General features: G+C 56.6%; 3 protein-coding genes across 3 annotated transcripts; 1 reads left to right on the top strand and 2 right to left on the bottom strand.

The window, feature by feature from the left end:
• Window positions 1633-6060, top strand: EIF3G (eukaryotic translation initiation factor 3 subunit G). The gene is made up of 11 exons (XM_021083783.1): window positions 1633-1745; window positions 1886-1932; window positions 2476-2559; window positions 2668-2756; window positions 2917-2976; window positions 3970-4074; window positions 4174-4363; window positions 5064-5171; window positions 5281-5417; window positions 5501-5607; window positions 5946-6060. The coding sequence occupies exons 1-11, from the start codon at window positions 1726-1728 to the stop codon at window positions 5959-5961; spliced, it is 963 nt and encodes a 320-aa protein (XP_020939442.1). The 5' UTR covers window positions 1633-1725; the 3' UTR covers window positions 5962-6060.
• Window positions 6057-9285, bottom strand: P2RY11 (purinergic receptor P2Y11). Its single transcript, NM_001204436.1, has 2 exons — window positions 9249-9285; window positions 6057-7468 (listed from the first exon to the last, which is right to left on the bottom strand). Exons 1-2 carry the CDS (start codon window positions 9274-9276, stop codon window positions 6363-6365), a joined length of 1134 nt encoding a protein of 377 aa, NP_001191365.1. The 5' UTR covers window positions 9277-9285; the 3' UTR covers window positions 6057-6362.
• On the bottom strand, window positions 9624-13375 carry PPAN (peter pan homolog (Drosophila)). The gene is made up of 12 exons (NM_001204435.1): window positions 13294-13375; window positions 13035-13205; window positions 12392-12493; window positions 12150-12200; window positions 11872-12042; window positions 11267-11343; window positions 10966-11073; window positions 10732-10855; window positions 10572-10650; window positions 10328-10457; window positions 10088-10254; window positions 9624-10001 (listed from the first exon to the last, which is right to left on the bottom strand). Exons 1-12 carry the CDS (start codon window positions 13309-13311, stop codon window positions 9790-9792), a joined length of 1410 nt encoding a protein of 469 aa, NP_001191364.1. The 5' UTR covers window positions 13312-13375; the 3' UTR covers window positions 9624-9789.

The raw sequence follows: 13460 nt of genomic DNA, 5'->3' as shown, positions 1-13460 counted from the left end.
GGGTTAAGGATTCAGTGTTGCTGTGAGCTGTGGTGTAGGTCGCAGATGAAGCTCAGATATGGCGTTGCTGTGGCTGTGGTGTAGGCCAGCAGCTGTAGCTCCGATGAGACCCCCTAGCCTAGGAACCTCCATATGCTGCAGGTGCAGCTCTAAAAGGAAAAAAAGGAAAGGAGGGAGAATGGTTGAAGGGGCCACTTGACTGCTTGATCATTTTGAATCAGGAAAGCTCTTCCATCGCTTCTCGGCCTTTTGGCTAAGATCAAGTGTAGGAAAGCTCTTCCCAAACAAGGAAGACTAGCTTTGGTTTCTTCAGCTGTAAAATGGAAATAATTTTCTCTCCACAGTTCTCGCAGAATTCAATAACTGAGCTTTATTGCTATTAATAACTTTTTTTTGTCTTTTTAGGGTCGCATCCACCACCATGCAACATACGGAGATTTTAGGGCCTAACCCACACCCGTGGCAAATGGAGTTTCCCAGGCTAGGGACTGAATCATGGCTGTAGCTGCTGGCCTACGCCACAGCCACAGTAACACAGGATCTGAGCCTCGTCTGTGACCTACACCACAGCTCAGAGCAACGCTGCATCCTTAACCCACTGATCAAGGCCAGGGATCAAACCTGCATCCTCATGGATTCTAGTCAGATTCATTTCCACTGAGCCATGATGGGAACTCCTGTTATTAATAACTTTAAATTTTTTAAAAGGTAAATGAATTAGAAAACTATATATAGAACTACCATATGACCCAGCAATCCAACTCTTGGGCACATATCCAGAGAAAACTGTCCTTGAAAAAGATACATGCGCCCATATGTTCATTGCAGCACTATTTGCAATAGCCAAGACTTGGAAACAACCTAGATGTCCATCGACAGATATGGATTAAGAAGATGTGGTATATATACACAATGGAATACTACTCGGCCATAAAAAAGAACAAAATAATGCCATTTGCAGCAACATGGATGGAACTAGAGACTCTCATACCAAGTGAAATAAGTCAGAAAGAGAAAGACACATACTCTACAATATCCCTTGTATCTGGAATCTAATATATGGCACAAATGAAAGTTTCCACAGAAAAGAAAATCATGGACATGGAGAACAGACTGGGGTTACCAAGGGGGAGGGGGAGGGAGTGGAATGTACTGGGAACTTGGAGTTAATAGATGCAATCTATTGCCTTTGGAATGGATAAGCAATGAGATTCTGCTGTACAGCACTGGGAACTATATCTAGTCACTTATGATGGAGCATGATAATGTGAGAAAAAAGAATGTATACATGTATGTGTGACTGGGTCACCTCGTTGTACAGTAGAAAATTGACATAACACTATAAACCAGCTATAATGGAAAAAATAAAAATCATTAATTAAAAAAAGAAGATAAATGAGTTCTTGCTGTGGTGTTGCTGGTTAAGGACCTGGACTTGCTACAGCTGTGACATTGGTCACAGCAGCGGCTGGGATTTGATACCTGACCGGGGAAACTTCCATACGCCACCCGCGGGGCCAAAAAAAAATGGTTAGAACTGCGCCTCTACTCAACTACCTAGTACCAGAGCCCAGCCTCTAATAAGCCAGCGCCTCTACCTCTGTCCACAGGGCGGCACTGTGGGCGCAGCGGCCGGGCTGCTCTAGGCGGCAGAACCGGAAGTCTCGTTCTCCCCACCTTCCGGTCTTTGGCCCAGGCTTGGGCTGCGTGGGGAAGGTTTTAGCTATGCCTACCGGAGACTTTGAGTGAGTATGAGGTCGTGGAGGGGGGCTTGGGAGGCAGATTGGGGGTCCTAGGGCGTATTATGGGGCTCGGGTGCCCCGAGGCCGTGGGATCCGGGCCTCGTCTCACCCAGCCTTCCCCCGCGGCAAACTTGTCCCCGCAGTTCGAAGCCCAGTTGGGCCGACCAGGTGGAGGAGGAGGGAGAGGACGGTGAGTTTGCCCTGTTGCCCAGGATCACCGCAGCCAGCCCCCAGCCCGTCACTGCCGCCTGCTCCAACCCCACCACCCCGACCCTGGCGCCGTTGTCTGACCCAGAATCTCCCTTCACGGCCAGCCCCTGCCCCGCGCCATCCTCATCAGGCCAGCCTGTATCTCCCATTACAGTTGTTCACCGGCCAGTCCCTCTTCCTCCCATGCCACCGTCAAAGTCCTTGGTACCAGCCTAGCTGCTCCCCTGCTCCGGGGAGGAAGTTGTCACAGCCTCTCTCCTGTCTTTGTACTAGCACGGGGATGCCTTTGGCCCGCCCCTGCCTTCATGCCTGGGATCCTCTATGCCGGGCATTGCTGGAAGTCACTACAGTCAGCTCCATGTCCCTGCACGACTCTCCCAGGACACTTCCTGGCTAGTCCCCTACCCTTGGTCCCACCTTTCTTAGCTCCCGGGAGGGGCATCATCCCAAAGGTCCCTCCATTTCAGCTTGGGAGCTCCCCCACCCCCCAGCTGACCCCAGCTCCCCACACTCCCTCTCACAGACAAATGTGTCACCAGCGAGCTCCTCAAGGGAATCCCTCTGGCCACCGGGGATACCAGCCCGGAGCCTGAACTACTACCGGGAGGTGAGTGACAACCTCCCCGCCATCCCTGGGTTGCCTCTTCCCCTGCAGAGTTCCTGCCTGGTCCCCAGTACCCAGGGCTCAGTTCCTCTGTCTCTCCCCCTCTCCCAGCTCCACTGCCACCTCCCAAGGAGGTCATCAATGGAAACATCAAGACAGTGACCGAGTACAAGATAGATGAGGACGGCAAGAAATTCAAGGTGAAGGTTGGGGGAGGAGGTAGATGCCCTTTGCTTGGGGGCTCTTGGACTAGGAGAAAGTGGTGTGTGCTGGGTGGGTTGATGAGGAAGATACCCTGGCCCAGGCCCTCGGAACCTTAAGGAGCAGGAAGCTCAAATTTCTCCCCTCTCCTACCCACAGATTGTCCGCACCTTCAGAATTGAGACTCGGAAGGCCTCAAAGGCTGTGGCAAGGAGGAAGGTAAGACCCTCCTCATCCTGTCTTGGGGCCTCCCCCAGGGCTGACTCAGAGAAAATAAGAATCCTTTTCCCCAGTGCCTGTATTTATTTGGCTATGCCCGGGGCATATGGAAGTTCCCGGTTTACGGGTTGAATCAGAGCTGCAGCTGCCAGCTTACACCACAGCTACAGCGACTCGTGATCGTAGCCACACCTGTGACCTAACCCACAGCTCAGGGCGATGCCGTGTCCTTAACCCACTGCGCAAGGCTGGGAATCGAAGCCATGGATACTGCTGAGCCATAATGGGAACTCCTTAACTGTACCAATTTTGTTGGAGCGGAACTGAGGCCTAAGGGTGTTTGCACTCTGTCGGGGTCCTGAAAAGCCCAGCATGTGCAGGAGTAGGGGGGGTTGTCCGCCAGCAGAAACAAAGCCAAGTCCTCCCCTGAGATGGTCGTAGCAGAAAAAGTCATGGCAGTAAATACATTTGGCACAATTACCTGTGCGCTTTCTCTGCGTTAGACCCAAGCTCTTTGCAGGAAGCGTTTTCCCATTCAGTTCCCCTGGAATTCCAGGGAGGTGGGGGTCCATTGGGGTCCCTTTTCCTGGAGGAGGCAGCTAGGGTTCAGATTGCTTAGCTAGCTCTGGGCCCCTGGAAGTCTGGGTGACCCCTACGCACCCTTGAGCATCACTCCCTGGTAGGAGCTGGTCCGCTACCTGCACCACCCCAGCAGGAGTTGTTGGCTGTGGAGGGGATTGTCCCTGAGCCTCAGTCCTCTAATCTGGAGCATGGAGCCTAGAGCTGCCCTTGCCTCTGGAACTGGTGTGAAGCTAGGGCCTGGCATGCGCTCAGGGAACAGGAACTGTCTTTGTCACTGCTCTGAGGGTCATTTGGGGGAGGCTGGAGAATGGGGTTCAAGGCCCTGGAGCAGACATTGTAAGTCTAGGGAGCCAGCAGAGGGGTCCTGCTTGGCCTTGCTCTGACTTGTCTCTCATCCCACCCTGAGCTCAGAACTGGAAGAAGTTTGGGAACTCAGAGTTCGACCCACCAGGGCCCAATGTGGCCACCACCACGGTCAGTGATGATGTGTCCATGACATTCATCACCAGCAAAGAGGTAAGTAGGCCAGGAGGCTGGGGCCAGTGGCCAGGGTGGTGGCGGCAGTGGCGGGGGGTGCGGCAGTCCCGTCTGAGCTGCCTCTGCCTGCCCTGCCAGGATCTGAACTGCCAGGAAGAGGAGGACCCAATGAACAAGCTCAAGGGCCAGAAGATCGTGTCCTGCCGAATCTGCAAGGGCGACCACTGGACCACCCGCTGCCCCTACAAGGACACACTGGGGCCCATGCAGAAGGAGCTGGCCGAGCAGCTGGGCCTGTCTACTGGCGAGAAGGAGAAGCTGCCTGGAGGTGCTGGGGCCTGGGGACTCGGGGGACAGGGATTGTGTTCACCTCCAGGAGAGTTGTAGGTTGTCACCTGCTGTCTGAACAGGGCCACCGCTGTTGGCAGTTGTCATCTCCCACACAACAGCAAGGCTGCAGCCACAGTCCATGCTTGTGTGTGTGTATGAGAGAGACTGGCGGTGGCTGCTGTGACTGCTGGCGATGTCCCCTGTCCTCTCCTCATTAGGGGCTGTGAGAGCGGCTCGTGTAGGCTTGCACATAATAAATACACTTTGCCTGCAGTGTCTGCATGCACACACCCAGGGCAGACTCACTCATGTGACTGTAAGTTTGAGTCTGGACAGCTCTACGCCCCTGACTTATGTGTGCGACTCATTTGTCACCTGCCGTGTGTGTGTTGGGGGACAGGGGGTGGAACCTGGGGACTGTCCCTATCCCGTGTACCTGTATTTGTGTTCCTATGTTGTGAGACTGGGTGTCACTGTGGGTTCTCACTTCTTGTGCTGCTGGCGGGTGTATAAATGACGTCGGCTTCCCGGATGTGACTTTTAAGTTGTGGCCCTCAGGCCTCGAAGGGCCCAACCGTGTGTGTGGTTTGACAGACGGCTCTTGGGCTGGATGGTGGCCAGAGCTGCCGGCATCCTGGGGCAGATGGGTCCCTCCATCTGTGCCGGGAGAGGCTTGACCCGACCTTGTTGTCCTCCAGAGCTGGAGCCTGTGCAGGCCACACAGAACAAGACGGGCAAGTACGTGCCTCCAAGCCTGCGGGACGGGGCCAGCCGCCGCGGGGAGTCCATGCAGCCCAACCGCAGAGGTGAGGGCACCCAGTTGCCGGGCCGGCGGGGGCGGGCACTTCCCTGTATCCTGTGATCATCCCACGGGCAGGCGCGGCCCCTCACAGACACCTCTCCTTGCCCACTCAGCCGATGACAATGCCACCATCCGTGTCACCAACCTGTCTGAGGACACTCGTGAGACCGACCTGCAGGAGCTCTTCCGGCCCTTTGGCTCCATCTCCCGCATCTACCTAGCCAAGGACAAGACCACTGGCCAGTCCAAGGTGGGCTGGTGGCCATGGGGATGGGGAGGGATCCTTGGTCCTGTCTGTGCCCCATGTGCCCCTGACTCCACCCCCTCCTCCAGGGCTTTGCCTTCATTAGCTTCCACCGCCGTGAGGATGCCGCCCGTGCTATTGCTGGGGTGTCTGGCTTCGGTTATGACCACCTCATCCTCAACGTCGAGTGGGCCAAGTAAGACCCCTGCCCCTCCCCCCACACAGCGTCACTGCTGACACTCAGGCTGGCTGCAGGCCCTGCACCAGGTTAACATTCACCATGCCTGTCCTGGGGCACAGATCATTTATTGTCCTTTTCCTCTGGTGTGGAGGGTTGGGGCAGGACCAGGCTGGTCACTGCCGGTCTGTCTCTTTGTGTGTCCTGGGCCACCACCTTGTCTCACTCTGCCCCACCCCCCATCCCTTTTGAGGTCCCTATTGTGTGTGGCGGTGGGGGGTCTTGGGATTCTCTTAGGGGTATGAAGCCTCTCCGCTAACCATTCTCAGCCACCTCACGTCTCTCTCTCTCTCTAGGCCGTCAACCAACTAAGCCAGCTGCTGCTGCTCCGTCCCCAGCCCTGGGATCCTTCAGTGACCGAAGGCTGGGGGCAGGGGTCTCCAAGGGTAATAAAAAATCTCCAGTTGCCCAGTGCTGTTCCATTTATTCACAGATGTCGCTCACACTGTTGGGGGGTGGGGCCATCCTGCCCTCCTTCCTCCCCCTCCCTGATGTGGGTTTATTTCCTGGCCCTGTCCAGAGTTGGTGCTGTGGCAGAAGTTCCTGCCACTCTGGCTTCAGTGCTCCCTGGTCCCACTCTAGACCTTTCTGTGGAGGAGTACGCTTAGGGCCTATTGAGGATTCAGGGCCAGGGGCCTGCTGTGCTCTCAGCCCCTATTCTTTTGCCAGGTCCCAGGATCTGGTGATGAGGAGGGGGCTAGAGATGGTCCAGGTCATGGGCTCAACTCAGGGGACTGGGGCCCTGAGGTTTTGGGAGTAGCTGTGACATTGAGTGGCAGGGATTGGCTGGAGCACTCGGCCTTCTCCGGGGTCTGGCCCTCCCTGCAGCCAAGGCAGTGTTGGCGGCAACAGCCCAGGCTGGGCACCACCGCCATGTAGAGCAGCGGGTGGATGCAGATGGCCAGGGGGATGAGGCCCCGTGTTACCTGGTAGGCCACATATGTCCTCCAGTCCAGTGCCTTCTCAGCCTGGGCTGTGCTTGTGAAGCCTGGGCAGAGGGCCCTCCAGCGCTGCCGGGCATACACGTTGAGCACCTGTGTGACATAGTAGGGCACATAGGAACTAGCATAGAGGGCCACACCACTGGCTACCAGCACTATCACGTGCAGCTTGTTGGCCGCTGTCATGCCGTGGCTACGCCGCACGGCCCGCCCCAGGGCGCCATAGGCTGCCAGGTTGAGCAGCAGCGGCAGGCCACAGCCCAGGGCCAGCAGCACCAGGCCATAGACTCTGTAGGCCTCAAGCTGGTTGTCATCTGCCGTTCCTAGGCACTTGATGCAGGCCTCCGGTGTGGCCACAGTGCACCTGCCTTCCTGCTTCGGCCTCTTCAAGTGGGAGAAGCTGAGTGTGGGTGCAGCCAGCAGGGCTGCCAGCACCCAGCCAGCAGTGCTGATGGCCCAGGCGTGCTTGGGCTGCAGTTGGCTGTGGGTGAAGAAGGGATGGACAATGCCCAGATAGCGGTTGAGGCTGATGCAGGTGATGAAGATGACGCTACCCAGCAGGTTGCAGGTGAAGAGGAAGCGCTCCAGGCGGCAGGTGACCTCCCCATAGCGCCAGTGTTTGGGTGGGTAGAAGTAGGCAGCCAGCGGGGGTAGTGTCAGGGCATAGAGCAGGTCGCTGATGGCCAGTTGGGCGGAGAAGATCACGGCTGGGTGCCATGGGCGCTGCTCCCGTGTGCAGAAGCGGTACAAGGCCAGACTGTTGCCAGCAAGGGCCACCAGGAACTCAGCTACCAGCATGGGCCACAGAAAGTCTTCCTGGAAGCCACTGAGGATGCGGTCAGCAGCCGCTGAGAAGTGGGCTGGACAGTCCTTATCACCTGTGGGCAGAGGGTGTTGCTGAGTGAGCCCTGTCCCTGAACCTGGCACCTGCTCCCTTCAGAGTTCCAAGTGCCTCTGGCACCACATACCTACCACAGACTGGGCCTGCATCAGCCCTATGCGAGCCCAGTTTCACTGAGTGCTTTTTCACACCTGGCAGTGGGCACCAGCCACAGCTCCTTTGTGTGGAGGAAATCGGAGGCCCGGATAGAGGCCTTTCATTCAGCTGATGGTTACCAGGTTCTCTTTGTGTCCCGCACCATCAAGAACCAGCTGGGGAGAGTTCCCATTGTGGCTCAGTGGGTTAAGAACCCGATTAGTGGCCATGAGGATGTGGGTTCGATCCCTAGCTTTGCTCAGTGGGTCAGAGATCCCATTAAGGAGTTCCCGTTGTGGCTCAGTGGAAACAAATTTGACTAGCATCCATGAGGATGCGGGTTCGATCCCTGGCCTCACTCAGTGTGGGTTGAGGATCTGGCGTTGTGATGAGCTGTGATATAGGTTGCAGACGCAGCTTGGATTCTGAGTTGCTGCGGCTGTGGTGTAGGCTGGCAGCTACAGTTCCAATTTGACCCCTAGCCTGAGGGGCTAAAAAGACAAAAAAAAAAAAAAAAAAAAATCAAATCCCGTTAAGATGCAGCTTGGATCCAGTGTTGCCGTGGCTGTGGTATAGGCTGGCAGTTGCACTTCCAATTTGATCCCTAGCCCAGAACTTCCATTTGCCATAGGTATGGCCATTAAAAAAAAAAGAAAAAAAAAAGCTGGGGTGAGAAACCATGGATACATGTAACCTGGTAGTGATGACTCAGAGCTCTCAGATGGAGCCCAGGGGAGTATCCCCTATCCCACCAACTACACAACTCTAAGTGCCATCTGTCAGTAAGTTTCCACCTTTGGAGTCTGTCACCCGCTTAGTGAGTGCCACGGAGTCCAGCTCCCACCATCTACCTGGACCAGCACAGTTGGCTCTGCCTGAGTCTCCCTGCTCCCGCCTTCACCCATCTTCTCTAACAGCCTCCAAAGGGCACCCATGGACACCTGAGTCCATCACATCCCTATGCTCCCAAGCTTCCCAGGCTCCCCCCTCACATGGAGGAGAAACCAGTGCTCACCTCATCTCATGAGGCACTGAAGGAGCTACTTCCTCCCACCCTACTTGCTCTCCTCTCCCTCTCCCCTGACTCAGTCCTTCCCACGCTTGCTCGCTTATGGAACAGCCTGCTTCAGGGCCATTGCCGTGGCTGAGTCACCAGCAACAGACTCGTTAAGGCTGCCCCACCTCACCCCTTCCTGGTCTCTGATCCTGGGAATGGCCATTGTTAGGGAAGTGCCCTAATACTGCAACTGCACCCTGTGGCCCCTTACCCTGCTTATTTTTTCTCTACAGCTTCTATCACCATCAGATTACAAGAATATCCCCCCCTGAGGAGTGGGAAGTGTCCTGCTACTGGCTTCCCAGTGCACAGAACAGCACCTGGGACACAATAGCGTGGGGGAGAATTGGTGCTTTACACACCCGACTCGGCCTCTGCTCTCCAACTGAGAAATAGCCTGTTCCTGGTTGGTCTCGCCACAAGCTCCAGGCGAGAAGCATATATCCGTCCCCTGTGCCAGACAGCTTCCTCTCACTTCTGCATTCCTATCTCATCCCTCCGCCATGGGAGGAAGTCTGTCAAGACGTGATTCTTAACCCATCTCCCCTCCACCTTCCCAGAGCCAGCCACCTCCGCCCCTGGGCATATGCCTGGCTCAACCAACCCAGCAGTGTTTGCTCCTCACCTGAGGTGGTGGCAGCCATGGCGCACATGCTCTGCAGTGCCCTCACTGTGCTACCCTGTCCCTTCCTGAGCTACCAGCAGCACCACTGGCTCCTCCCATTTCCCAGCAGCACCGACAGCCTTAAGAGTGGCTCTGGGCGGGCACCTCACTCCCACCCCCAGTTTCCTTCCTCTTGACACCCACGTCTCTGGAGCTGTCTGCTTGCAGGGTCCTTGGTTTGGTGAGACACTGGGGAGGGGCCTAGAACCCCAAGGCACCTGACCTGGGGTCAAATCTGTCCGTCATCCTAGCCTGTAAAACAGGGGCCCACACTTCCACTGCCCAGGATGGGGAAACACGCCGAGGTTTGGAAAGAAACCTGATTTCAAAAGCAGATGCAGACTCACGAGAAATCGGTTTATTAGAGGGGTAGTTAGGGAAACAGCTCTCCTTTATGAAAGGAAACTGAGGACCGCACCTGAAGGCCCACCACAAGCAGAGCCCAGGGCAGCATCTCTCAGGCCCCAATCTGGGGCATTCCATCTATCACTCGGGCTTGGCTTCAGGCTACTCTTTTAGGTGGCCAAGATCGGCCTCGTCCACGGTCCCTGGCAACTCCCCTGGGTCCCATCTTGGCCTGGGTCCCTGGGGGTCTGCCCTTAGCCTTGGGAGGCCTCTGGTCACTGCCTCGGTCCGGCTTCCGTTCCTTTACCCGCCGCTTCTTGCCTGGGGGCCCAGTGGGCCGCCTCCACTTGGTTGCCTTCGGGAACATGTCTGTGGGGAGAAGCTGTGTCAGGGCTACCAGGGCATGGGAACAGGCCCATGGTGCCCAGCTGCCCTGACCCCCGCCTGACACACACCCTCATCAGGCTCCTCGCCCACAGCTTGTCGGAAATACTCAGCCTCATCCTCCTCTTCCTCTCGAAGGCTGGCTCCCTCTGCCTCTGGGGGGGCGCCAGGGTCCTCGGCATCGCTGTCCCCGTTGGCCTCTGCCCGTGCCCGTTTCATGCCTGCCAGGCTCTTCTTTCTGGAGGAGGAATGGGGGTCAACATGGCAGTGTGCGCCCACGACCCCGCCTCACTCACCTGGTGACCACTCACTTATGGGCCTCTCGCTGTTCCCGCTTGCGCTGGATGTTCTGGGCCTGCTGGTCCTGCCTCTGGGCCTTGAGCCGCAGCTTCTCCTCCTTGGCTGCCAGGATAGCCTGCAGCTCCTCCTCCGTCTTGTGCACTTAATAGAAGAGATGGCCACTGAGCTCTTCACCAAGATACAGGTGAGTCCCCCTGGACCTCTTGACCCACCTCTGATCTCCTGAGACCCCTCTGTCCCCAGCCCCGCTCTCACCGAAACTGTGGAACAGCACGTTCCCCTCTCCAACACCCTCCTGGATCTTGATGAGCTGCAGCGTCATCCGAGGCCCGATCTGGAGGAACACGGGGGAGAATCAGTCCTCTCTTGAAGCTGGGGAAGCCCTGGGACCCACCATGGGCTGGCCAGGCCTCACCTCTGTGAGCCTCACTGCACTCTGCTGTGCCCGCATGTTGCCACGCCCTGCCACAGCCTGGGGCAGCTCTGTGATGTTGTGCTCGCCATCTGGCTCTGCCTCACTCTCAGACAGCCCTGCGCCCCTGTGTAGGGCACAAGTAAGTGGGGCTCAGCAGGGGATCCTATTCTCCTGGGACAGCTTTGGGAATCCCCTGGTCTGCTGTCCCCCATCCCTACCCCCAGCCCTCCTCACGTGGCCAGCAGCTCACTGATGTCCTGCAAGCGACTCATGTTGGGGAACTTCTCTTGGAGAAGCTTCTTCATCCCACGACTTGCACCCACAGGGACAACTTTGATGCTACTGCAGAGGCCAGAGTGAGTGGATGGGAGTTAGGAACCATGGGGTTGGGGGTTGGCTCTACCAGTCCCACCCCCAACCCTTTCCACAGTGCGTCAGGGCGTTTACTTTGAGACTAAGCAATCACAGAGTCTCAGCAGCAGTGCTGTCATCAGCCGCACAGAAGCAACACCCCCGCCTCACCCAGAGGACTCACTAATGGCGGAAATCCAGCTCCTGGGAGTCGGGGTTGTAGTTGATGAGAAGGCAGCGCTTGATGGTGTTCAGGTTCACCTAGAAGGGAAAGAAAGAATGTTGGCCAGAAATCCTGGTTCTGAGGCCCACTGAGGCCATCCACACCAGATACTCTTGGTGATGGCACTGCACAAGACTAACTGGAGAACTGCTGCTGCCGGGGATTAAGAGCAGGGGGTCCGGAGTCAGACAAATTTTCAAAATCCAGTCCTGCCTCCTTGCCCCTTGTATCTAACCTGAGACTTATGACTTAACCTGTCAGCCTCAGTTTCCCCCTTTACAAAATGGAACCACAGTACACACAGCTCTGATTAGGCCAGCACTAAATATACACTTAGTAGATGAAGCACCATCACCATCATTTTCCACTGGCCAGATGGGACGGCAGCTCACAGGCGAGCCTCTTGCCCCACTGTCACACAACACGGGAGTGGGATTCAACCTCTGGACTTGAAGCTCTCAGCCTCAGTGTTTGGAGGGGAAGACTGGCAATCAACTCAAGTGCCTGTGTGTGGCACCTGTGGCCTGCCCCACCCACCCTCACCTGCCACACCGGGCCCAGCACACCTTGTGCACATTGATGGAGGGGAACAGGTTCTGGAACATGGTGGCCATGAGCTTCACGTGCATGCCGTGGGGACCAAAGCTGTTGAGCACCAGGAGAGGTGGATGGGCAAACTGCTGCTCATGCATGCGGTGCCGGCGTAGCGAGGAGACTACATCACGCACCAATGTGTACTGTGGGGCAGGGTGAGGAGTGGGTGATGGCCAACCACAGGTGGCTGGTGCAACCCCCAAACCCAGCTCCTGTCCTACAGGGGCACTGGACCGTCTCCAGCCCTTACCTTGTTGATCCTGAAGGTTAAGGTGGGGCCTCCTGGGAGTCGCATCAGCTTCTACAGAAGAAAGGATCAGTGAGGGTCGAGGGGTCTAACTACAAAGCAGGGGGAGCAGGAACCTCTGCCCCAGCTCTTCAGAGCGTTTACTTTGAAGCCAGAATCATGGCAGCTCAGAGGCATAAAGGTTCATCATGAGAGTTGGGGGAGGAGGAGGGTGAAGGGGATTGTGGGCGAGAGCATCAACTCACAAAGTAGATATTGGTCTCTGTTCTGCTCAAGATCAGGAAGTGTGTGACCCCAAGGGGCCCGGCCACTGCCACGCAATCTTTCAGAGAATTTTTCTTTCTTATCTGGAAATTACAAAGAGAAAAAGAGATGATCATAGATATCCCCTTATTGAGCAAAACCTATAAGCTTAAGTTGTCATGTTCTTTCCTGCATTTAACCCTTAGGAGAAACAGGGAAGGGGGGGCGGGAAAGGAGTGTAATGCTTGCTCTTGGCCTCTAGAGCCAAAAAGACTTAAATTGGAGCTCCATCTCTGTCCCTCAACACTGCGTGTCAGCATAATTTTTCAGATGAGCCAAATGAAGCCCAACAAGGTTAATTAAGTAACTTGATCCGAGCCTTTGAGAGAAGCCAGCTTTGCTGACTCCAGAGTCCCCTCTTGATTACCAGCCTTAAGCATCCAGCCAAGCTCCCAGCTGGGTGCGTTCACCTGCTCACTCTCGCTGCCGCCCCTCAAAGCCCTCAGAGGCAGACATTAAGGTCCCCATAAGAGTTCCTTTCTTCAGCCAGGGAGACAGGCCTCATGCGACCTCGAGGGTGGAGCCACCCCGGTAGCCAGGAAGACAGGGCCCAGGCTGGGTGGAGGCGTACTGGTTGATGCAGACCTGCAGGCGGGTGGCGGTGAGCGGCTCCATGACCCGTCTCAAGTCCAGACTGAGCTGCCGGACGCTGCGACCAGCGCGGCCCCGAGCGAACACGAACGAGTGTGGCTGCGCGGCATAGGCCTCGAGGTTGCGGAGGTGTGCCTGGGCGCGCGCGCGCTTCTGGTGCCGGGACTGAGAGAGCGAGAGCCAAGAGGTGAGCGCCCCGCGCTCGGCCAGGCCCCCGCCCGGGCAGCCCGCCTTCCCGACCACAGCGCCTCACCCGCCCGGACTGCCCCATGTCGCTGTCTTCTCCACGAGGCCACTTCTGCCGGCTGCTTCCGTCGCCGCACGCTCATTTCCGGCGCCGACGAGGCGCTTACGTAAAGAGACGCTGCGTGATGACGTCATAACACGGGCACACGCACCAGGTTGGAAGGCGGGGGAAAC

This window comes from Sus scrofa, chromosome 2 (genome assembly GCF_000003025.6).
Source record: "Sus scrofa isolate TJ Tabasco breed Duroc chromosome 2, Sscrofa11.1, whole genome shotgun sequence".
In the NCBI taxonomy this organism is placed as follows: Eukaryota; Metazoa; Chordata; class Mammalia; order Artiodactyla; family Suidae; genus Sus; species Sus scrofa.
The sequence above is the reverse complement of the archived record's forward strand: the minus strand, read 5'-3'. Positions and strand labels throughout refer to the sequence as shown.

Excerpts from the sequence above, each read along its gene's own strand:
- EIF3G (XM_021083783.1), top strand. The coding sequence starts at position 1,726 with ATGCCTACCGGAGACTTTGA. Across the intron at positions 2,560-2,667 it reads GCCTGAACTACTACCGGGAG|CTCCACTGCCACCTCCCAAG; the intron begins GTGAGTGACAAC and ends CCCCTCTCCCAG. Across the intron at positions 2,977-3,969 it reads AGGCTGTGGCAAGGAGGAAG|AACTGGAAGAAGTTTGGGAA; the intron begins GTAAGACCCTCC and ends CCCTGAGCTCAG.
- PPAN (NM_001204435.1), bottom strand. Across the intron at positions 12,043-12,149 it reads TAACCTTCAGGATCAACAAG|TACACATTGGTGCGTGATGT; the intron begins GTAAGGGCTGGA and ends CCTGCCCCACAG. Across the intron at positions 10,651-10,731 it reads GTGCAGTGAGGCTCACAGAG|ATCGGGCCTCGGATGACGCT; the intron begins GTGAGGCCTGGC and ends GTGTTCCTCCAG.
- P2RY11 (NM_001204436.1), bottom strand. The coding sequence starts at position 9,276 with ATGTGCGCCATGGCTGCCACCACCTCAG. Across the intron at positions 7,469-9,248 it reads CATGGCTGCCACCACCTCAG|GTGATAAGGACTGTCCAGCC; the intron begins GTGAGGAGCAAA and ends CTCTGCCCACAG.